This window comes from Microplitis mediator, chromosome 5 (genome assembly GCF_029852145.1).
Source record: "Microplitis mediator isolate UGA2020A chromosome 5, iyMicMedi2.1, whole genome shotgun sequence".
Lineage (NCBI taxonomy): Eukaryota > Metazoa > Arthropoda > Insecta > Hymenoptera > Braconidae > Microplitis > Microplitis mediator.
Window position 1 is genome coordinate 11,601,414 of NC_079973.1, and position 23,869 is coordinate 11,625,282.

At 34.3% G+C, this 23,869-nt stretch overlaps 1 protein-coding gene and 1 long non-coding RNA gene across 3 annotated transcripts; one reads left to right on the plus strand and one right to left on the minus strand.

Annotated features, from left to right (window-relative positions):
• Positions 1–241: 241 nt before the first annotated feature.
• On the minus strand, positions 242–3,352 carry LOC130667401 (uncharacterized). Of its 2 annotated transcripts, none has more exons than XR_008989833.1 (3): positions 3,228–3,352; positions 965–1,074; positions 242–493 (listed from the first exon to the last, which is right to left on the minus strand). It is a non-coding gene; the product is annotated as an uncharacterized LOC130667401 (long non-coding RNA). The 2 variants fall into 2 exon arrangements; XR_008989834.1 differs by having other exon boundaries at positions 965–1,154; positions 3,228–3,339.
• Positions 3,353–20,356: 17,004 nt separating this feature from the next.
• Positions 20,357–22,830, plus strand: LOC130668794 (uncharacterized). Its single transcript, XM_057471261.1, has 2 exons — positions 20,357–21,673; positions 21,826–22,830. The coding sequence occupies exons 1-2, from the start codon at positions 20,357–20,359 to the stop codon at positions 22,828–22,830; spliced, it is 2,322 nt and encodes a 773-aa protein (XP_057327244.1).
• Positions 22,831–23,869: the final 1,039 nt, after the last annotated feature.

Genomic DNA, 23,869 nt, shown 5'->3' on the forward strand with positions numbered 1-23,869 from the left:
ATTTTCAATTTCATAAATTCTCGGAGGTGAATACAATTCTGACTTTGTCCATGCCAGAAGAGCTCGTAAATATAAGAGCATTCGAAGTCATTTTCGAGCTCAAAGTGCTCGAACATATATTGGCAATAATGTTCCCGAGCTTCTTGAGCTAGAAAACAGCCGGAAGTATCGGGGCTGGTCAGCAGGGTCAACCGATTTCCAGATTTTTTCTTTCAAAATTCATAAATAACTACTACAACAAATTATTATAATTATATATATTCATTATTGTTGAATTGGACCGATATTACAATATTCATAAGACACAATTTTGTTGAAACAAACATCTTAAATTTTAAATTTTTAGTATAATTCTGACTACGAATTCGTAAATCTTTACTCTTTGAGAAATTCCAGTTTACTTTCTTCCAGATCCGGCAACGGGTTCACAGTTACCATTAAAAACTCCATTACAAGTGTATGTCGAACAGCCACACGGACAGGCCCAAGAACACTGAAAATAGTCGCTTATGATTTTATTTTATTATAACATCTGTCATGAAATAGGCATTTATGAGTCTAGAGGTTTTGGTTCTGTAAATTGAGCGATAACAGGTACTTTAGAAGTATCTGGATCTCTCATAATATTCACAACCGCAAAAATTGCCGGAACTAACGGAACACTAATGATAGCTTTTTAGGAAAGGCCAAAAAATGTTTGAAAATAACATTTACTGGCTCACATCATAGCGTTTTTTGATGTTGAGATTAAAATATTCGACAATAAAAATCTCGTAACGCGAGCTCGTAAATTTAAAATTGGAAAATTATGTTTATCATTAAATTATATGTTACGGTTTTGATAAATTGTTAAAAAAAAATTTTTGCCGATTCTATTGCAGTTTTAATTATTAGTCAGAATCAAAAGCTTATTTTTTTATTTGATTTTTTTGTATTACTGTATAATCTAATTATTGTTACTTACCCAATGGCCATCACAACTATCAGGTGCCCAAGCAGAAACACAGGAGCAGCCAACGAATAAAATTATTGATAATAATAAAATAACTCGCCCCATTTTGGTTTTTTTTTTTTCTGGAAATATTTAATAATTATTTCGATAAGATATTCCCGCTATACTGTAGAGTTATTTCAAAGAGCTATTGAAATGAGGTCTGTGAAAAATAAAATTTTCTTTTACATGAAGTGTCAGAGAAGAGCTTATATGTTAACGTAAATTTTGTGTTTTTTGTAACATAAATTTCTATTAGCTATTTATATGACCCGATGCCTATAACCTTTATCTATAATTTTACTTTTAAATCTAGAAACGTTGGATTTAATGTGATCTGTCTAGAGATCACTTTAACTTTGTTATTTATTGCTAATTATTCAATTAATAATGGCCAAAGTATGTACTGTTCATGATTACTTCGCCCTCTTACAATAGTCAAAATTTTGTTTTTTAGTTCAAAATCAAAGAAATCAAAAGATTTTATCAAATTTGGTAACCCAGGTCGAAAAATTTGATCTGATTTTAATCTAATTGGACTATTTGATCTGTTTTTGATCTTTTATAAAAATTTTAAGCTGTTTTTGATCTGTTGTTATAAAAAACAATTGCGTTACGGGCAGCCAAAACTAGATTAATTCTTGAACTTTATAAAATTTTAGTTCTGAAAATTTGCAAGGACTAAACTAGATTAAATCATGGACTTGTGATATTTTTATTTATGGGCAATATTTATAAAAAATATATTAAGCTACAGAATTGATTATGTTTTGTTTACTATTTATTTAGTGTCTTTTGTTTAAAAATGTCGGCAGTTAATGAAAACTTGACAGCTTTATGTTTTAGTTCTCTTGACTGAATATCTATAGTATTGAATAAAAGTAATGAAATAACTCTTAAAATGTCAAGAAATTTTTCTTATTTACTTGATAAAATCGAAAATATTTTGGCATTAGAAACCATCAAAATTCTTGTGACATCTTATTACGTAAGCGCATTAGCATGTTTTAAATATCAAGAAAATTAAACCCAATTTATGAATCTATATTATTATTGTTATTATTTATATTTGTAAAAAGTCCTGTTTTTGATCTAAAAGCGATTAAAAATAGACTAAAAATTATAGTATATAAATAAAGTCTGTTTTTGTCCTTAAAAACAATGGAACCCAGACCATGTTTTTAGTCTAAAAAAAATTTAAAACAGACTAAATATCATACGAAAATAAGTCTGAGATTGGCCTGGATAATGAATAGTACGGGCAAAAACAGATTAAATCATATCACACGGAAAAAAATGAACTATATAAATTGAGAATGACCAGTAATATATAATGATAAAGGGATTAGTAAATACCATCATTCTAAATATTAATTTTTTCATTTATGATTAAAACGTAAATAATTACAGGATAAGTATGGAAATTTATTGTCTATGTAAGAAAAATTACTATTCGAACTTTAAAAATCGTAACTGATACTTAGAAAATAGACGACACGTATTATAAAATTTACTATTTCAGTGTTAAAATTCCCCATATTGACAACCGGGTTCCGGGTTATAATTTCAAATAGTAATTTTCAAAGTTTTTTTTTTCCGTGCATATAATATAAATACGATTTATAAACTTAAATTCAAGAAAAAATATTTGAATTTATCATTTATTTTAAAACAGATTTAATTGTTTGACCCGGGAATTGATCTTGATAAATGAACAATTAATATCTCTAAATAAAAAATGAATTAACTAAATTTCCATTCAATTTATTTCGGATTAGCTTCTATTTTTCGGTATTCGTATAGTTGCCCCATACTTCTCTAATTCAAACCCATATGTTTCAGCGAAATTCTCTAAAGAATTGTTTCTTTAAAATTTCTATTCTAAACTATAACTTTTCTTTTATTAGTTATATATTTTTACATAGATCTGACTTATCCTCGCAAAATTCACCCATGGGCGCGATACCGAATTGGTCTGGGTTCGATTCCCAGTTCGGGCTATCTATATTTTTCTCAATTTATCTATAAATTGTCTTATTGAGAAGGTTACTTGCATGTTTGCATGTTTAGGTTTCCACTATATTTAAATAAATAAATGAAGAAAACATGCATGTTTTATAATAATTAGTCTTTAAGGAAATCAATTACGAAGCAGCGTTATACCGAATATCTATTACTCAAATTACTCTCGATTTTAATAATTAAAAATGTGAAACCAAAAGTTATAATCTCTCACCAATACTGTTCTGTTGATTCTTCAGAAGCTTCTGAACAGTGAGTACAGGTTGGTGGAAAAATAGGTCTTAATATATTCGCAAAATGGTTCAGGGGATAGCCTTCAATATGCCAAATGCAATGGCTGCTCACTATTTTATCATTTTAGATTTGCGTCATAAGCGACCGTGAAAAATTGATAGTGCAGCAATTATGATAATTATAATTGAAGAACACACTGCAATATTCGCTATTATTTTTATCGTAAAAGTTAATTGCTGGCTACTTTTGCATATCAGCTTTTAAAAACCAGCCAATTAGATGAATAAGGAAAATAAATAATATATTTATAATAAAATAATCACAAATTGTTTTGCATCAAAATTAAAAAAAATACATTCGTACACGGAAAGAAAATTATGGGAAGTTTTGCTATGCATTATGGGAATAGTTCCTATACCAATATGGGAACCAATCCCATAATATTATGGGAACCATTCTCACACCATTATGGGAATGGTTCCCATAATGGTATGAGAACTATTCCTATACTATTATGGCAACTATTCCAATAATGGTATGGAAACTATTCCTATAATATTATGAGAACTTTTTCAATAATGTTATGGGAACCATTCCCATAATATCATAAAAATTTATTTTGCAAAATAGTGTAGAAATTTCCCTCATGATATGGAGAGATTCGAATGAAGCTCCTTCGACGCTAAATTTGTTTAAAAAAAAAAATTTTGTTAAGAATTTTTATGTTTTTGCCGAATACAAATTTTTTTTTTCAATGTTTGAATTTTTGTTTTTATATTTAATAATGTTTCTGTGTATTGTAAAAGTGATTACCACACTTTTCTTTAAATTAATTTTTTCATGATAGTATGGGAACCATTCCCATAATATCATAGGAATAGTTCCTATAATGTTATAGGAATGGTTCCTATAATTTATGGGAATGGTTCCTATAATTTATAAGAATAGTTCCTATACATTATTGGAATGATTCCCATAATATTATAGAAAGTATTCCTATAAATTATAGGGACCATTCCTATAATTAGAGGAACCATTCCTATAACGTTATGGGTATCATTCCCATAATTATAGGAACTATTCCTATAAGTATGGGAAACATTCCTATAATTATAGGAACTGCTCCCATCATTTATGGTCGTAATTCCTATGATGGTATAGGAAAAAATCCCAGAAACTTCTCGCTCTTTGAGCTCGAAAACACTTTTGTCAAAAAACTTATTCAAGCTCGACGAGCTCGGCAATATATTCTGATATACTTGTATTTTTGAGCTCTTCGAGTTCCAATTGGAATCAGATAAGAGCGTTAATATATAAAATATCCGAGAAGTGTCAAAAAACCGTAATTTTTCTTATACTTTTTAGATAATTTCACTTAAGCTAACTAAACGATTGCAATGTAATCTAGAGTGTTCGAAAAGGACTGTAAAATAGTAGACTTAATTTAATGTTAGGTACATTTCATCAGGGTTGCAAAAAATGCATTTTTTTTTAAATGCATTTTCTATGAAATTGATTAATTAAAAATCAATGTTTAATTTAAAATTATTTTTTATCATACCGATGCCGAAAGTTCGTATTCTGTCCCTAATTTGCGAGATGAAAGTGATGCGTTCTAGCCCGACTAATAAAATTAAAAAAAAAAAAAATCGCTATATTTATTTCCAGCTAAATATAAAAAAAAGTGATATTTTTTCCCGGCTGTCAAACTTCATTGACACGTTCAACCTAACCCAAGCTAATCCGTTACGTACTTGTTTACAATATCATATGTAAAGTAAAATTAAAATTTTATGGTATTGGATTCCTCAATATTATGATATTTTAATAGTGAAGTATATTTATAAATAAATTAATAGAAAAAATTATTTTGTTTAATGATCTACTTTAGTCACAAAAATTAAGGGATAGAAAAAAAATCCGAAATTTTTAGGTGATTTTCAACATGCTGTAACTCAGTGAAAAATGGTCGCAGAAGAAAATTAAAAAAAGTTAATTGTAGCCTCAAGTTTCTAGTTTTCAGATCTGGACCTCAAATTATCATGCACGGTTCCGGAGTAATCACAAGAAAACCGACGAAAAAAAAATTTTCAAAATTTTTGCTGGTCTTTCAATAACTCTATGGGCATCAATAAATTTTTTTGAATAATCCAACCTTATGACTCTTTTAGGAAATTTTATGCCCTTCAATTTGGTGGCCTGAAAAAGTCTCTACGACGATTTGGCGCCGAGTTATCATTGATCAAAGCACAAATGTCCATTTTGGCTTTGATAATTAATAACTCCGGACGTATTTTGGTCGTACAGGGAATCGAAGCAGACTTTTCAAAACTGGAAAACATTCTCTATAAGGCTAAATTAGTGGCTTTTGATAGAAAAAATTTTTTTAAAGCGATATTGTTCAAATTTAAGGATATTCGGAAATCTTGCTATAACTTGGGAAATAACGGATGAACAAAGGATATCTTCGTTTTTTTTTTTCAACCTCAAAGTGTCCTGAAAAAACCCTGAAAATTTCAAATCGCTGCGATTTTTTTTTCTTAGTGTCCCGAAGCTTTAAATTTATCGATTTTGTCAAAAATCACCATAATTGGTAGTTTCTCAATTTATGTTCATTTTTTCGATTTGAAAATGTTTTTTTTACCGATAACCTTCATTTCCTTGATCAAAAAGATTGATTGTCAAAAAAAATTGTAAAAAAAAAAAAAAATTTGAAACAAAAAAAAATTTTTTTTTTTTAATTTTTTTTGACAATCAATTTTCATACGGGTTAGAATGACTTCATTTCTTCCCTTGGTTCCCAATATACTATTAATTATTAATTTTTTTATAATTTAGTATTTGATCAGATAGTAATTATCCATTTTTGTTTAAATCCAATAATTACGATAAGATACATTAATCATTTTTTATTCAATTAAAAATTAAAAGAACTTACATTTTCTATTTTTAAAAAAACGAATTAATTAAATTTTTTCCATTATCCATTTTTTGAGAATTGGATTAATTAAATCTTTTCCATTATCCATTTTTTGAGAAATGAAAAATAAAAGTAGTTTCATTAATCCATTTTTTTTAAATTAAAAATCAAAATACTTATAATTATCCATTTTATGACAAATGAATAATTCAAATGAATTATATTATTTACGATACATAATTTTTAATTTTAACTATTTGAAATGCGCACAGAAAAAAAAGTTATCTTGAGTCAAGAAAATATTTTTGAAGACAAACGTTTTCGGGAACCAAGTCAAGATTTTCTTGAGCCAAGAGAATTTGTCTTGGTTAAAAAAAATTCGTCTTGGTCAAAGAAGATTTCTTCTTTATCTGAGGAAATTTAGGTCTCCAAAAAAGATTTCTTGAATCAAGAATATTTACCTTCAGTCGAGAATTTTTTTTTTTCTGTGCGGTATAAAATTATTCAGTAATTATAATCATTAATTTTACCATTGAAAATGATAAAAGTAACAATTGATGATGGTAACGTGTGTCCGTGTGTGCGGGCGTATGTGTGCATGTGTGCGTGCGTATGTTTGTGCGCACGTATGCGTGTGTGCATGTGTACGTGAGTGTGTATGTGTGTGTGCATGCGTATGTTTGTGCGTGGGTATGTGTGTGCGCAAGTATGTGTGTGCGTGCGCGTGTGTGTGTCCGTGTGAGCGTGCATATGTGTGTGCGTGTAGATAATTAAAATAATTTTAATTATCCATTTTCCAAAAAATAAAAAATTGAAATACTTTGATCTACCCATTTTTCAAAAAATTTAAAATTTAAATACTTATAATTATACATTTTTTCCAAAATCGTTAATTAAAATACTTTTAATTAACCATTCTTGAAAAAATTAATCATTTAAATCGTTTCAATTAACAATTTTGGACAAACAACTAATTAATATAATTTACATTAACCATTTTTTTTTAAAATAAAAATTAAAATGATTTTCAGTTTCCATTCTTAAAAAAATTAATAATCCAAATCATTTCAATTATTAATTTTTTTAATAATAATAATTGTAATTTTTTTAATTAAAAAATTTGCAACCCTGCTACAATATATATAGGTGCCGTTCCTATAATCAAAATTTCAAACAAACCAGTTATCATGCAGTATGGGAACCATTTCCACAGTATATAGTAATTGTTACTATGAATTTCTCTCCGTGTAGTGACTCTCGTAATGAAAGTATGATAATTATTTTTAATTTCTATTTACTGATTTTTTCGATAAGAGAAAATATGAAGCTCCTATACTTGACTCTAATCTTAAAATTACTTTAGACTACATGGAAGATTGCCTGCACAGTTTAAGGCTTATTTTAAAACTCTCTAATTACTCATCGAGCATTTGGAAAAAGTAGTCACTATATAACCTCGAAAAATTTGAATAAATCACTTTATTCACAAATCTCAAGTCATAGTTAAATAGGTAACTATAATAAAAATTTTATTGAAATTAAATTAATTTATCAAAAAAAAATCATGGAAAATTCATCTGCGATTCTGAAGAGTGTGGAAGACGATATCAGAAATAATAATGTACATAACCTCCAAGAAATTATAGACAGGAAGCTGTCGAAATCATTGAATTGGATCGAATTCGGTGTGCAGCTACTCATTAAGTCATTAGAAAATAAAAGCCATCATATAACTGAACTTATAGTGACAAACTATCCGGAGTTGCTAAAAAACAACCGCAGAAATAGTACTTTGGTATTGTGGAAAGCTGCATCAAAAATAAATATTAGAGTTGTTGAAATAATCTTGAGGAATAATATTGAAATATATCAACCGATAATTGACACGATTATTGATGCTGTCTACAGAAAACTTAAAACTTTAAAACGATTGGAGAGAACTTTGAAAAACGATCAAGAAAGAATCAGCCGGTTAAAAAAAATACTGGAACTATTGTTCAAGTACACGGAAAGAAAATTATGGCAGCGGTTCCCATAATTTTGTGAAATTTTTTCCTATACCATCATAGGAATTACGACCATAAATTATGGGAGCGGTTCCTATAATTATAGGAATGTTTCCAATAATTATAGGAATAGTTCCTATAACTATGGGAATGATACCCATAACACTATAGGAATGGTTCCTATAATTATAGGAATGGTTCCTATAATTTATAGGAATACTTTCTATAATATTATGGGAATCATTCCTATAATTTATAGGAACCATTCCCATAAATTATAGGAACCATTCCCATAATATTATGGGAATGGTTCCTATAATAGTATGGGAACTATTCCCATAATATTATGGGAATGATTCCCATAATGCAATTGGAATGGTTCGTATACCATTATGGGAATCATTCCCATAATATTATGGGAATAGTTCCCATACTATAATAGGAACCATTCCTATAATATTATGGGAATGGTTCCCATATTATCATGAAAAAATTAATTTAAAGAAGTGTGGTAATTACTTCTACAGTACACAGAAATATTATTGAACGTAAAAACAAAAATTCAACATTGAAAAAAAAAATCGTATTTGGCAAAAAAACATTAAAATTTTTAACAAGAATTTTTTGTCAGCACAAAACATTCAAGAAAATTCAAATTTTGGGAAATTTCTACACTATTGTGCAAAAAAAAATTTTTATGATATTATAGGGATGGTTCCCATAACATTATGGGAATAGTTCCCATAATATTATAGGAATAGATCCTATACCAAAATGGGAACCATTCCCATAATAGTATGGGAATGATTCCATACCATTATGGGAATGGTTCCCATAATGATATGGGAATGGTTCCCATAATATTATGGGAACCATTCCCATCATAGTATAGGAATGATTACCATATCATTATGGGAACCATTCCCATAATGATATGGGAACTATTCTCATACTATTATGGGGATGGTTCCCATAATCTATGGGAACCATTCCTATAGTAGTATAGGTACTATTCCCATACCATTATGGGAACCATTCCCATAATGCATAGCAAAACTTCCCATAATTTTCTTTCCGTGTATACGAATAGTACTTTTAATAAATATGACGTTACTGTTGAAATTGACATGGAAAGACTGAATGTTACTAGACTATTAGTAAAAACAGATCATGACGTCAATAAAACAATTAATCAAAGGACTTCACTAGAGTACTACATACGTTGGATCAAAGTGGTTGAGTTGACGGGTCATATGGATAACTTTCGTTATATGAAATTAGTATATTACAAAATAGTCCATTTTCTTATCGAACATATTGTCACGATCCCGTGTAAAAAAAATTGTTGAAAAAAGGTTAAAAAACGGTTGACTACTCTAAACTTCAAAACTTGACACAATGACGACCTTTTTTCAAACGATTTTCAAACTTATAAAAATGCACAGAAAAAAACAATTGACTTAATACTACAAATTAACATTTTTCAGAGAAAAATACGTTCAGAAAAAACTCATTTCGGACTATTTCTAAACGTTTTTCGTTTTAGCATATCTTAATAATATGAGGATATTTATTGATTTTTCTCCGGAATTTTCAAAAGTTTAAAAAACGTTCAAAAAAAGTTCGTCGTTGTGTTACGTTTTGAAGCTTAGAATAGTAAATACTTTTAAAACCTTTTTTTAACAATTTTTTTTACATGGGATGTCGAGTATGAATTTGGATGTATCAGAAAGAAATTTTTTAGCCATTGATAGTAGAAATGATTTGAAGGAATACAGAAAAAAGTGTGAAAACGAAATAATTATGATGAAAAATAACAAGATTGCTGGAACGACGATTAATGTTTCTGATATTTTATTCAAAGGAATGGATTATTTAGTCAAGTATGCGTATAACTGTAAAGTAAATGAATACCTCAAATCTGACGATTTTAAAACCAAGTATCCATTGTACGAACATCAGATGTTGCATTATTTTAAGATGGCGAGGGAGAGGAAAGAATTGCTGGATGATGCTCAATTTGTTTTTACTTCAATTTGCACTGGTAGTAATTATAAGTTGCCGCCTTACTGTATTTTGGAAATTTTTAGTTACTTAGACAATTATGATTTAAGTAATTTTATCGATTGTTTGAATTAATTTAGTAAATAACAATGACAACGACACAGAAAAAAGCATTTCTTGGCGCGAGAAAAAATTTGCACTGTGATTGAAGACAAAAATTTTCTTAGGTCTGAAAAAAATTTTCTTGGCGCAAGAATTTTTTTTTCTCGCCCAAAATACATTTTTATAACTGCTGCCTTTAAAGTTCAATATTCGAGCGTCGTGTGGCGCGAGTAAAATAGGTCTTTCTCTCGATAACTCGACGACACTATAGAACGACTTTTCAGCATGATATTACTGTGCTGAAAAGTAATTGCCTATAGGAAATGTATACAAATTACCAAGCAACCGTCGTTCACTCGAGTTAGAAAAAGATAGTGATACTTTTTTCTCCATATACTCCTACTGTCGCATTTATCCTGAAATTCGCACATGCACAGATAGAAAGACGACAATTGGAAACCTGCATAGTGATCATATGTTTCTTATTCTTATTGAATATCATAACTTGTGTGTTTGTATTGTGAAAATAATATTATTATCATATTATTAATCGTTCATTAAAAATTTTCACATTATTAAAAACAGTCACAGATTTTAATTAATAAAATTAATAAACTAATTGATAGAATTCAATTGAAAAATAAAACATGAATAGATTGTTATTATTTACACTTGTACAATTGTTTATATTTAGAAGGTAATTTTTTATTCTTTAAATGATTGAATTCCTCTCGATTAAACTTTAAAGGCAGTCGTTATAAAAAATATTGTTCGATACAAAGGATTAAAAAGAGGGATACGGTATGCATGTATTGTCAACACTCGTCTAGGGATATGTAGGGCTTCACTCGAGCCGAGACAAGACAAGATTGGGAAAGTCTTGTCTTGATCTCGAAAGCTTTGATCTCGTCTTGATCTTGACTTCAAAATGTAAGTCTTGCATCGATTTCGAAAAATAAGTTATTAATAATATTGTCTTGTATTGTCTCGTCAAGATCTCGTCTTGGTCTTGAATAACCTGAAATTTTCTTAATATCAGTCATAATACAACACACAGTTGAGAATTTTTTTTTCAATAAAGGAAAAATTTATTATTTTTTAAATCTTATATAAATATACTTGATCGCTTCAAGTACTTCTAAAATGTTTTAACTTTTTAACCCAATAAACATTATTATAATTAATTAATAATCTTTCTGAAAGCATGGAGTCTTATTACGAGTAATTCTCATATACTTATACTTATTTTTTTATGTCTTGTCAAGACTTAGCGAGATGTTTTTAATGATATTGGTCTTGGTCTTGAATTGCGATCTATAATATCGTCTTGGTCTTGTCTTGACAAATCGAGACGAGGTTAAGACAAGACCAATACAATCTCGATCTTGAGTGAAGCCCTAGCCCGCTCCGACCAGCAAAAACTTCGGCTTCGCCTCAGTTTTGCAAAAGTCAGGCGGGCCCGCCCCCCTTCACCGCTCGGCTTCGCCTCGCAATGTCAATTAATTCCACGTACTTTCGGCTGGGGAACAAGAAAAATAGTATACGACCCCGGCCAAAAAGCTGAATGCCCTGACGTATGTGATATCAAAGCCTCGGCTTTCATATCACATCCGCCAGGAAATTCAACTTTCTGGCCTAGTGTCGTAATATACTATTTATTTTAAAAATAAAAAATTTTAAATTGATTTTTTAGGACTACATTCATTTACTTCAGATATTGTTGAAAATTGATACATCAAAAAATTAATTAAATAATTGTTACAAGAAACTAACAACTGTGCATTGTCAGAAATAAAATAAAATATTCAAAATTATAATTCTTTCTCTTTAAACTAAATATTTCAGCTCTGCGCTACTCACAACATCGCCCGTGTACCTACTTTTATGACCGTCCCGGGTTCGGGGCCATGAAAGTTGATCCTTTCCGTACACAGCGCGAGCCTTTCACCCGCATACGCAGCTCTTCTACGCGTACATTTGGTCGCCAGATTTCGTTCCCTTTTTTTATACATAACTTTTTATTATAAATAATTTTACAGAACTTTCTCACGCTCTTAGGAAAATGGAAAACTCGAGAAACTTCCAAACCAGTTTTTTGAACCTTTTTTTTAGCATACTGGCAGTCTGCACCAACTCGTTGCCGTTGTTACCAGTCAGTCATTCTCTGACCTCTCGCACCGAGCACATCGAGTGTTTCCGAACTTGTCAATTTTCCTGACCAGCTTCGCAGCAGTTTACAAATATCAGTTTACTCAATCCTTTATTAAACACAGTGAAAGTAATAATCGTTCAGTTCCAATTAATCCTAGTTTAGCGAGCAATTATTACCATCAAGAAACAAGTACGCAGCGTCCAGAGTACTCGGCAGCTCGTGGTCATCTTTCATCTGCGTCAGCTCACCCCGCACTGGTGTGACCGTGATATCCAGCCGCAGACTACCAGCACTCTACCACCAAGCTCAGGTCTAAGTAAATTACAACCTGGGTTACTTTTGGTATGTACACAAATTCAATTGCTATTCTCTTTCGCATGTTGTCAATACTCTGACGCTCTAAGTGGGTCGCGCTATAATGACTGACCTTTTGCCAGTTCGTCACAAGGTCTCCCTGAGTCTGGTCCCGGTTCACCTGCGACCGGGGCATCACCTTGTGACTCGTCAGTAGTTATAGCGGACCACATCTACTCTGGAGAATCCTTTCGGGTATTCTCTCCTTACCGAGCGCACCATAATGGCTGACCTGCCCCCAGTCTTCGCCAAGGCCTTACCCCAGACTGGTCCCTGGTTCTCCGCGACCGGGATACCGCCTTGGTGACCCGTCAGTCGTTGTGGTGGATCGGCTAGATGAGAGTTTCGAGAGGTACCTACTGGATTCTCGTCTGACTAGTCCGCATCTGACCTCTCTCAGTCCGTCATAAGCTCTTCCAGTGTCTGGTCCCGGCTCACCTGCGGCCAGGGCACCTCCTGGTGAACTGTCAGATGCCCTAGCAAACAGCATCATCTTCCTGTTCTTACTGATTGCATCACAATGACTGACCTACCCCCAGCTTTCACCAAGGCCTTACCCAGAACGGTCCCTGGTTCTCTGCGACCGGGACACCGCCTTGGTGACCCGTCAGTGGTTGTGATGGATCGGCTAGATGAGAAACGAAGCTCGAGATATTCTTGTGACCGTGCACCTGTCTACTTAAGCTATAATCTAACTGCGCTCTGCTCGAGTCTCCTGCAACGCCCATGTATAGCGTGCGAGAACTCCAGCATCATTTTCTGACTCCTAAGCTGATCTGCAGCTATCTTTCCAACATCCGAGCAAGCCATTAACGACACATTATTCCCAACAGCTGCTGCTTAATCACTGCAAACGAGAAACTACGAGGTGAACGAGCAAAGTACGGGTTTGAACGAGCGCTGTGAGTCTCCAGTCTAAGACCCAGAATCCTGCACCATTTCTGAGACCGCCAGATCACGTCAGCAGCAGCTTGACCCTGCCAAGCTAGACACAGCGAGATCGTCAGCCACGGGAGTGTTTCACCTGTCCTGTTTAAACCATCACCAGTACCAGAGTCATCCAATACAGTCCACTACTCTAACATCCACTCTGAGTTTGCAACAGTCAAAATACAATATAATCTGTTCTTAAATATAAACTCCATAATAATAAATTTATTAATAAACACCAATAAATTTATAAACCAATTATTTTTAGTTCTCGTCCGAACAGATATGTTAAAGTAGAAATTTCTTTTAAAAAAAATTTTTTTTTTCATTACTTTAAAAACATCTCCCATCAAAGAATTATTGAAGAATTCGATAGTATCGATTGAAGATAATATAGTTTCGGGTCAAGACACGAGAGTTATCCATCAAAGATACAAAATCTTTAGAGCCAAGAATATCTAAATCACGACAAGAATTTCCTGAAGCAAGACAATTGGTTTTCTTCAGAAATAAATTCTTGGCTCAAAAAAATATTTTTTGAGTCAATATAAATTTTCTATCAGTGTATGAATACGATTGCAGAGGAATTTATAGGGAGAAGCCATAGTTAAGAAAATAATTTTAATCATAAAAAAAAGTCATCGCTAAAATTTAATTTCCGCCTATCGAAGCGGGTGGGTAACGGCTAGTTCTCATATATTAATACGGCAAATATATTAAATTATGTTATATATTATACAATGTATCACATCATAATGTTCACATATTTCATAAAATATTTTTTTACATCTAAAGTTTATTCATGCGGGACGTCATCACCGAACGAGGAAAATTGATAGTGCAGCAATTATGATAATAACAGTCAAACAATAAATTATAATTTCCAGTTTAATATTTATCGTACACGTTAATTGCTGGCTTGTTTCATATATCAATTAAAAAAAAAGACTTTTTAAAAGTACAAAAATTGAATTGAGATAAAAATTTTTCAATATTTGATAAATTAATTTTTCTCCCCTCCGGGCGAAAAGCGTCAACTTTTCTCCCGCTGTGCGGGAACTACTTCACCTTGGGAAGTAAATAAGAAAGCCTCAGATCACATGTTTGTTGACCTCAGCTTCGCCTCGACCAACAATTACATGAGATCTGAGACATTTCTTACTTTACTGCCCGAGGTGTAAAATATACTAAACTAATATTAGAAAAATAGCACGTCGTAGACAATGATCCGTATAGAGGTGGTGGGTAGAGCGGGACCGTTAAAATAACAATATTTTATAAATGTAGAATGGTATTCATTTTCTAATTGATTATTTTTATAAAATTAATTATCAGATATTTAGCAATAAAGGGGAGCCTGGGGCATGAAGCCGATTTTTTCTTTTTGTGGCTTTTAACCATCAAATTGATTTTTTTTCCATCTATTTCGAAAAAATCAGTCGAAATTTTGCAAAAAATCGAAAAAAAAATTTTTTCCCAAAAAATTATAAAAAAAAAATTTTTCTACTTTCCTGTCAAGTTATGACCTTTACAATTTTTCTATCATTTTTTTGGTGAATACGTAATATGTGGGGTAAAATGGACCACTCGAAAAAAAGAATTGTAACGAAAAAATGATTTTTTTTTTCCGTCAAGTTATGACCTTTATAATGTTTTTATTATACATGTATTTTAGGCCAATATGTGATATGTAAGGGAAAATGGACCACTCAAAAAAAAAGGTTGTAACGAAAAAATTAACTTGACGGAAAATAAAAATAAAATAGCTATTTTCGATACGTAGGATTAAAAAGAGGGTTTGCGGCATGCTTGGATTGGCGACACAAGTCTTGGGTTATGCCGCATTCTCAACGAGAACGAGTACATACATCTTTCTCGCACGAGCGAAGCGACTGCGAGAGAGATGTAGATACGAGTTCTCGTTGTGAATGTAACATATCCCTAGACGAGTGTTGACAATACATGCATACCGTATCCCTCTCTTTAATCCTTTGTATCGAACAATATTTTTTATAACGACTGCCTTTAAAGTTTAATCGAGAGGAATTCAATCATTTAAAGAATAAAAAATTACCTTCTAAATATAAACAATAATACAAGTGTAAATAATAACAATCTATTCATGTTTTATTTTTCAATTGAATTCTATTAATTAGTTTATTTTTTTTATTAATTAAAATCTCTGACTGTTTTTAATAATGTGAAAATTTTTATTGAACGATTAATAATATGATAATAATATTATTTTCACAATACAAACACACAAGTTATGATATTCAATAAGAATAAGAAACATATGATCACTATGCAGGTTTCCAATTGTCGTCTTTCTATTTGCGCATGTGCGAATTTCAGGATAAATGCGACAGTAGGAGTATATGGAGAAAAAAGTATCACTATCTTTTTCTAACTCGAGTGAACGACGGTTGCTAGGTAATTTGTATACATTTCCTATAGGCAATTACTTTTCAGCACAGTAAAATCATGCTGAAAAGTCCAACAGCTGATTTTTCGACATCGTTCTATAGTTTTGTCGAGCTATCGAGAGAAAGACCTATTTTACTCGCGCCACACGACGCTCGAATATTGAACTTTAAAGGCAGCAGTTATAAAAATAATTTTTTCGTTACGATGTTTTTTTCGTGTGGTTCAATTTGTCCTACATATCACATATTCACCTAAAATATCAGAAAAAAATTGTAGAGGTCATAACTTGACGGAAAATGAAAAAAAAACAATTTTTTCGAGTGGCCTATTTTACCTCACATATCACACATTGGCCTAAAATATGTCAAAAACATTGTAGAGGTCATTATTTGACGGAAAATAAAAAAAAATTTTTTTACCTAATTTTTGAGGGAGGCTTTCGTACCCCAGGGGGCTTTCGTGCCCCAGGCTCCCCTATATAGTATCCCATACAGGAGCTGCCAGAGTTGAACAACGGGCCCCTACTTGGCCCAGCACTGGGCAACCTAGCTTTGGCACACCTATATTGGCCCAGGCTTGGGCCAGGACTGGGTAACCTAGCCTTGGCCGTTACAATGATTACCCGGGCTTGGGCGAAGACTGGGTAACCTCCCGACTAGAAATTTTTAGGTGCACCCACTTGGGAACCAATCGGGTTGCCCAACGGGGACCCTACATTGGGATGTAACGCAGAAACGGACTTGGGCCCCGATTGGGCAATCCCTATAGGTTCCTAATTGGGTAAGACCTACGTAATCCCAAACGTGCGATCCCTAATAAAAAAAATATTAAATTGCAAAAAAAAATAAAATAATTTTAATTAAATTCGAAATGTAATCTATTGTTTTAAATGCGTTACTTAGAGCAATTATATATGATTTTGACTGATGAAAAAATCCCGATGACTGCTGGGCTCGAACCTGCATCCTTCTGATCCAAAGTCTTTGATGCTATCCACTGCGCTGACTCACGTATGCGATCGCGTGAGTGTAAATAGTATATTTATCATAATACTAAAGAATAACTTGAAGAAATAAAAAATCCGTGATGCAATAATCGACGTACTCTTTGTATAAATATATTATTGTTCTGTACTTTGTTTAATCTTTAGCCGGTAAACAAAATATTAAAAAAAGAATTAAAAAATTTTACGATCAAATGAATTACCAAATTAAAACCTCAGGGTACTTCAAGTAAATCAAGAAAAAATTAGAAAATAAAAATTTTAGTCGATCAAAATTATACTAGAAAAAATTAAAAAGAGAAGAGGGAGGGACACAAAAAAGAATATCTTATTCGGAAGAAGCGAAAAATAATTTGATTTGAAAATGAAATAAATTTGATAAAATCAAATTGTTTATAAACAATTTAGATAAATAAAAAAGTAATTTGAACATAAATATTGTGTACGAGCGTAAAAAACGAATTTTTTTAATTATTAAATTTTTGAAAAAAAAGAAAATTTTCAATAACAAATTTTGAGCATTTCAGATTATGTATGAATCCTAAAAGTTATTAAAATAATAATAATTTTTGCATTGGGATATCCCAATAAGTTCCCAACTGGGTCCCGATGTGGCAAAACCAATAAAAGTTATTTGTTCTTGCGTTGGGATATCCCAATAAGTTCCCAATTGGGTCCCGATGTGGCAAAATCAGTCAAAATTATTTATTTTTGCATTGGGCTATCCCAACGAGTTCCCAATTGGGTCCCACTTAGGGAAAACTGACGCTGGGTAGGTGATTTTTGCGTTGGGATATCCCAACAAGTTCCTGATCGGGTTCCGACTGGGGTAGCCCGACTGGGAATGCCACAGCGATTCCCAATTGGGGCCCAATATATGTATTGGGACAATTTCTCGTCGGGCTAGCCTTGGTTATCCAATGGCAAGCCAGACTTGGGCCAAGACTGGGTAACCTAGCCTTGGCCGTTACAATGATTACCCGGGCTTGGGCCAAGACTAGGTAATCTAGTCTTGGCTATCCAATGGCAAGCCAGACTTGGGCCAAGACTGGGTAACCTAGCCTTAGCCGTCCAATGGCAACCCGGACTTGGGCCAAGGTAGGATTACCCAAGCTTGGATATACCTATGGTTTATATAAGTAGATCATATAAATGTACCAGTTCAACGTTAGTTATACTTCGGTCTCGTCCTCGAGATTACATAGAGATAACATATGTAGTACCACTACTTCTGTTTATTTATACCACGAGTTTAAAGTTTAAATTTAAACGAATTCGCGCCTCCGCTATGGAGGTGGCGCTGCTGTGATGCTTTCGTCATAACATTCCTTCGTGTTTACAATACCACACGTTTACATAATTTTTCTATAAGTTTTATATTATTTTCATTCATTTTTCTCACGATGTCAAAATCAAAAAGGAGAAGATCAAGAAGTCCAAGGAGTTCTGATAAAGAAAATGAAAGACTAAAGCGGAAATTACGAAAGATTGAGGAAAAACTAGAGAAGTTGTCGCAGGTAACCCAACCTACAATGCCTCCAGCTGCCAACCAAAATGATGCCAATGCCATCAATATTAATAACTCTACTTCAGCTGATAATAACGTGAATAATGATCCGATCATACCATTAGATCTATCAGCTAAGGTTGACAGTAAGTTTTTTTTTTCCGAACTTTTTCTTTTCACATATACGTTTATTCTCTTTTCTTGGGTGGTGGTTGAGGTTATGCGTGACATAACACTACACCAAGTGATATACGGTAGAACTTATCCGAGAGATAAGTCAAAAACCGTAGTTTTCAACAGTTGAGCTTGTCCGAGAGGCAAGACATAACTGAAGTCACTATTTAATACCCGATATTCGTAACTGCGAATATATTAAATTACAATTGAATAACCAGGAAAAGAGAAACGCTGGTCTTCGACTAACTGGATCATCAAACTTCACTTGCTGGAATCCTTTTTCCTCTTTCTCTAAGCTGTCCTTTTTTCATTCACAGACTCAAAACCAGGCGAAAAACAACCCCCTCCGGTTGTAACTATTTCTGACACTAATCCAAGCAACACATTCACGCTTGAAAAACAAGCGGAGGAGACCGTGGAGTTAGACGATGAAATAATGCAGATAATTGGGAAAGACCCGGAGGTGAAGAAAGAGGAGCTAAGTCTATCTTCACATACATCTTCTCGCTGGAACGTCTGGCTCAAGTCAGGCCAGTCTAAGGAGACTAAAGAGGCATTATTGAAGAAACATCCCCGCACAGGTGTTTGTCGTTTAGAGGCTCCAATACTCAATCCGGAGATTGCTTCTTCACTGAATGAGGCGGCACTAAGGAGAGACAAATACCTTAGCACCACTCAAAATCTAGCCGGCTCAGCTCTCTCAGCTATAGGAAAGGTTATTGACCCTCTCTTAAACTCCAAACAGGAGTTAAATCGCAAAAAGATGTTAGAGGACCTCTGGGAGGCCTCACAACTGCTGACAGAGCTGCACCGAGGTCAGACAGTAGCTAGGAGAAGTTGCATCATACCTAGTCTTAATAAACAAGTAGCCGAACTACTAGAAAAAACTGAAGCTGACTCACTGCTATTTGGTGACAAGCTGAACGAAAAAATCAAGGAAGCCAAGTCAATGGAAAAGATTGGCCAGGAAATTAAGAGTCAAGCTTCGACTAAAAAACCACCGTTGTCTTTAAACTCCAAGAGCTCGACTGCATCGAGGGTGGCAACGCAGTCGAGCTACAAGCCGAAATACCAGCAGAAATCACATTACCGACCCACTCAGAGAGCAAATCAGACGAAGGCATCGCGTCACCAGGGCAACCAACAGAGTTTCAAATCCCACAAGGGGAAATAAACTCTATACCGGTAAATAAAACAGCCGGTCGTTTAAAATATTTCTTTAGTAGGTGGGCCACAATTACTCAAGACGGGTTTATCCTGAACTGCATCAGAGGGTATAAACTCTCAATTCAAGAGCCAATATTGCAACGAGAACCCCCTCCTATGCGCAAATGGTCAGAAAAAGAACAATCTGATATTCAAATAGAAATCGACAGACTCCTAGAGAGCGGCGCAATCGAACCATGCAAACCGGTAGCGGGGCAATTTTTATCCGATATCTTTCTAGTCCCAAAATCAGACGGTGGAAATAGATTTATTATTAATTTGAAAAATTTAAATAAATTCCTTAGCGTAGAGCATTTTAAAATGGAAGACATTCGGATGGCTTGTAGACTTTTATCTCCAAAAGCTTTTATGGGTACTATCGACGTTAAAGATGCCTACTTCCTAGTACCTGTACATAAAAGCCATCGTAAATATCTTCGTTTTTTGTTTCGTAATTGTCTATACGAGTTTACATGTCTTCCATTCGGGTTGAACCAGGCTCCATACATCTTCACGAAGATTATGAAGCCTGTAGTGAACTTTTTAAGATCCCACAATTTCTTATCGGTTATTTACTTGGATGATATCCTCTGCTTCGGAAATAATTTTGATTCGTGTAAGAGAAACCTAGAATCAACAGTCGCAGTGCTCGAGTCTCTCGGGTTTGTCTTGAACCTACGAAAAAGTAGTTTAATCCCAAACACCTCTTGCAAGTTTCTGGGTTTTATTTTGAATTCGACGAACCTTACTCTGAGCCTGACCCCCAACAAGCGTGAAATCTTAAGAAAGCTGGTCCAATCATTTCAGAAAAAGAATTTCTGTAGGATTCGAGACTTCGCTAAACTGATAGGTAGCTTAGTAGCTGCTTGTCCAGCAGTGGAATATGGTACCCTCTACTGTAGATCACTAGAGACAGCAGAAATACAAGCCCTTGATGTCAATAACAATAACTTTGAAGCACGTATGGTGCTTCCAGTCTCCATCTCACAAGACCTCGAGTGGTGGCAACAACAGTTACCATCCGCATCTAGAAAAATAAGGTCCGGGAATTACGTAAGAGAAATTTTCTCTGACGTATCACCAACAGGCTGGGGCGCTTTTTGTGAGGGAAATCGCGCTCATGGTCTATGGAAACGAGAAGAACAGAGTCTACATATCAACACACTCGAAATAATGGTGGCTGGTATAGCTCTAAGGTGCTTCGCGTCTGACCTAATTGACTGTGAAATACTTCTTAGAGTAGATAATTCAACAGCAAAAGCTTACATTAATAAACTAGGGGGTACGCGCTTCTCACATCTCCATAATCTTGCTAAAGACATTTGGAGGTGGTGTGAGGAGAGACAGATCTGGGTTCACGCTGCTTACATCCCCTCACGTGATAACTCCGAAGCAGACCATGAATCGCGTATAACCAACGTCGATACCGAATGGGAGTTGGCAGATTATGCTTACAAAGATATAGTTAAGCGTTTTGGCCAACCATTAATAGACCTCTTTGCATCGCGAGCGAATGCAAAATGTGCGGCTTATTGCGCATGGGAGCGGGATCCAGATGCAGTGGCGATCGATGCACTTACCATCAAATGGAGTGATCTGGAGTTCTTCGCCTTCCCCCGTTTCGCCATAATGGCGAAAGTGTTACAAAAAATTATTAACGACCAAGCGTCTGGAATAGTTGTGGCTCCACTGTGGCCTGCGCAGCCATGGTTTCCTCTTTTTAAAAGCCTATGTACTTCAAAACCTATAATTATTAAACCTAGTAATAAACTATTAATCTCACCTTTCAGCAATCAACACCACCCGCTTGCAGCAAAACTTTCCCTGGTTGCAGGGAAGTTATCAGGGAAGCTTACGTAAGACGAAATCTTCCTGCCGAGTCCCTGGATATCCTAATTGCGTCTTTGACCAGCTCAACACTACAGCAATACAACTCAGCTCTTAGAGACTGGTGGACTTTTTCCCAGCAAAAATCTCGGGATCCTTTTGCAACAAGTGCAACCGCAGTCTTGGAGTTCTTAACATACAAGTTTAACTCTGGGGCATCGTATGGGACTCTAAACTCAACAAGATCTGCAATCTCGCTTATTTCCTCTGAATACCTATCGGGAAATGCTTATATATCCCGATTTCTTAAAGGCGTGTTCAAGTTAAGACCATGTAAACCAAAATATGAATCCACATGGGACACAGCGCCAGTCTTAGAGGAACTCGCAAAGCAACATCCACTCGAAACTCTGGATCTCCAAGCTCTAACAAACAAGACAATCTTGCTCTTAGCTCTCTGTACTGCACACAGATCCCGAACCTTCTCTCTCATATCTATCGACAACTTGACAACCACACCCGCAGGAATCGAGATAAAAATCCCAGAGCAAATAAAAACCTCTAGACCTGGAGCCTTCCAGCCTCTTCTAATTCTGCCATTTTTCAAGGAAAAGCCTGAGCTGTGTGCAGCTAGTGCAATAATCAGATATTTAAAGGTAACTAAAGCACTAAGAGGAGAGGAGAAAAAATTATTCATCTCAATTCGGAAGCCTTATAAGGCAGTGTCAAGCCAGACGATTGGTAAATGGATTAAATCCATGCTTGCTGAGTGCGGAGTGGATGAAAGATTCACTGGTCATAGTGTACGTCACGCTGCCACATCAAAGGCTGCGAGCAAGGGGATTAGCATCGAAACAATTAGGAAAACAGCTGGCTGGTCTCAAAATTCTCAGGTGTTTGCTAAGTTTTATCAGAGACCAATAAGCCAAGCAGCCTCTAACTTTGCAGTCGCAGTTCTGTCGGAATGAGGATATCATTTTATCTAGCTCTTAAATTACTTTTATACTCTCATCACTGTTTTTTCTTCTGTATGAGTTGAACAGAATAAAATTAAAAAAAAAAAAAAAAAAAAAAAAAGAGAGAGAATTGTTTTAGCTACACTCTGAACATCTACATATGTTATCTCTATGTAATCTCGAGGACGAGACCGAAGTATAATTGAACGATCAAACGAACTTACCTGGTACGTGAAGTTCGATCGTAATTATACGACGGTCTCGTCCGAGATGATTACATACCCGCCCTATGAATACTTCATCCCTTCGAAAATTCCTTACTATCGGTGACGAAATTTTTCTCTCTTAACCCGAAGCAAACAATTAACCAGTTCTTCTCTCCTTTTTTCTTTATTTTTTCACCTCTTATACAACTTTGAACGTTATGGCGAAAGCATCACAGCAGCGCCACCTCCATAGCGGAGGCGCGAATTCGTTTAAATTTAAACTTTAAACTCGTGGTATAAATAAACAGAAGTAGTGGTACTACATATGTTATCTCTATGTAATCATCTCGGACGAGACCGTCGTATAATTACGATCGAACTTCACGTACCAGGTAAGTTCGTTTGATCGTTCAATAAGTTCGTCCAGTAGCTACCGTTCGGACCCAGTAATCAGAAGGACGGCAGTTCGCGCCCAGAGTCCAGCAGAATTTCCACCGAGTTTTTTTCACATCATTTACCTCCCTTAGATAATTAAAACGTTAATGATCATGAATTCTACGAGGTTAATAATAATAGATTTTTTTAAATTAAATTTATTCGTTTCCTGGAAGCCTGGGCCAGGTCTGGCAACCAAGCATGGGCCAGGTCTGGTAACCAAGCATGGGCCAGGTCTGGCGACCGGGCTTGGCCCGAGATTATCATTCCAGGCTTCTACCAAGGCTGGGCCAAGACTGGCTTACAAGCCTGGCCCAAGGTTCTACAAAGTTGGACCAAGTCTGGGCCAAGCCTGGGCCCGTGGTACTTTCCTCTCTGGGATCTGAACCAATTTAATTGGCATTATAAAT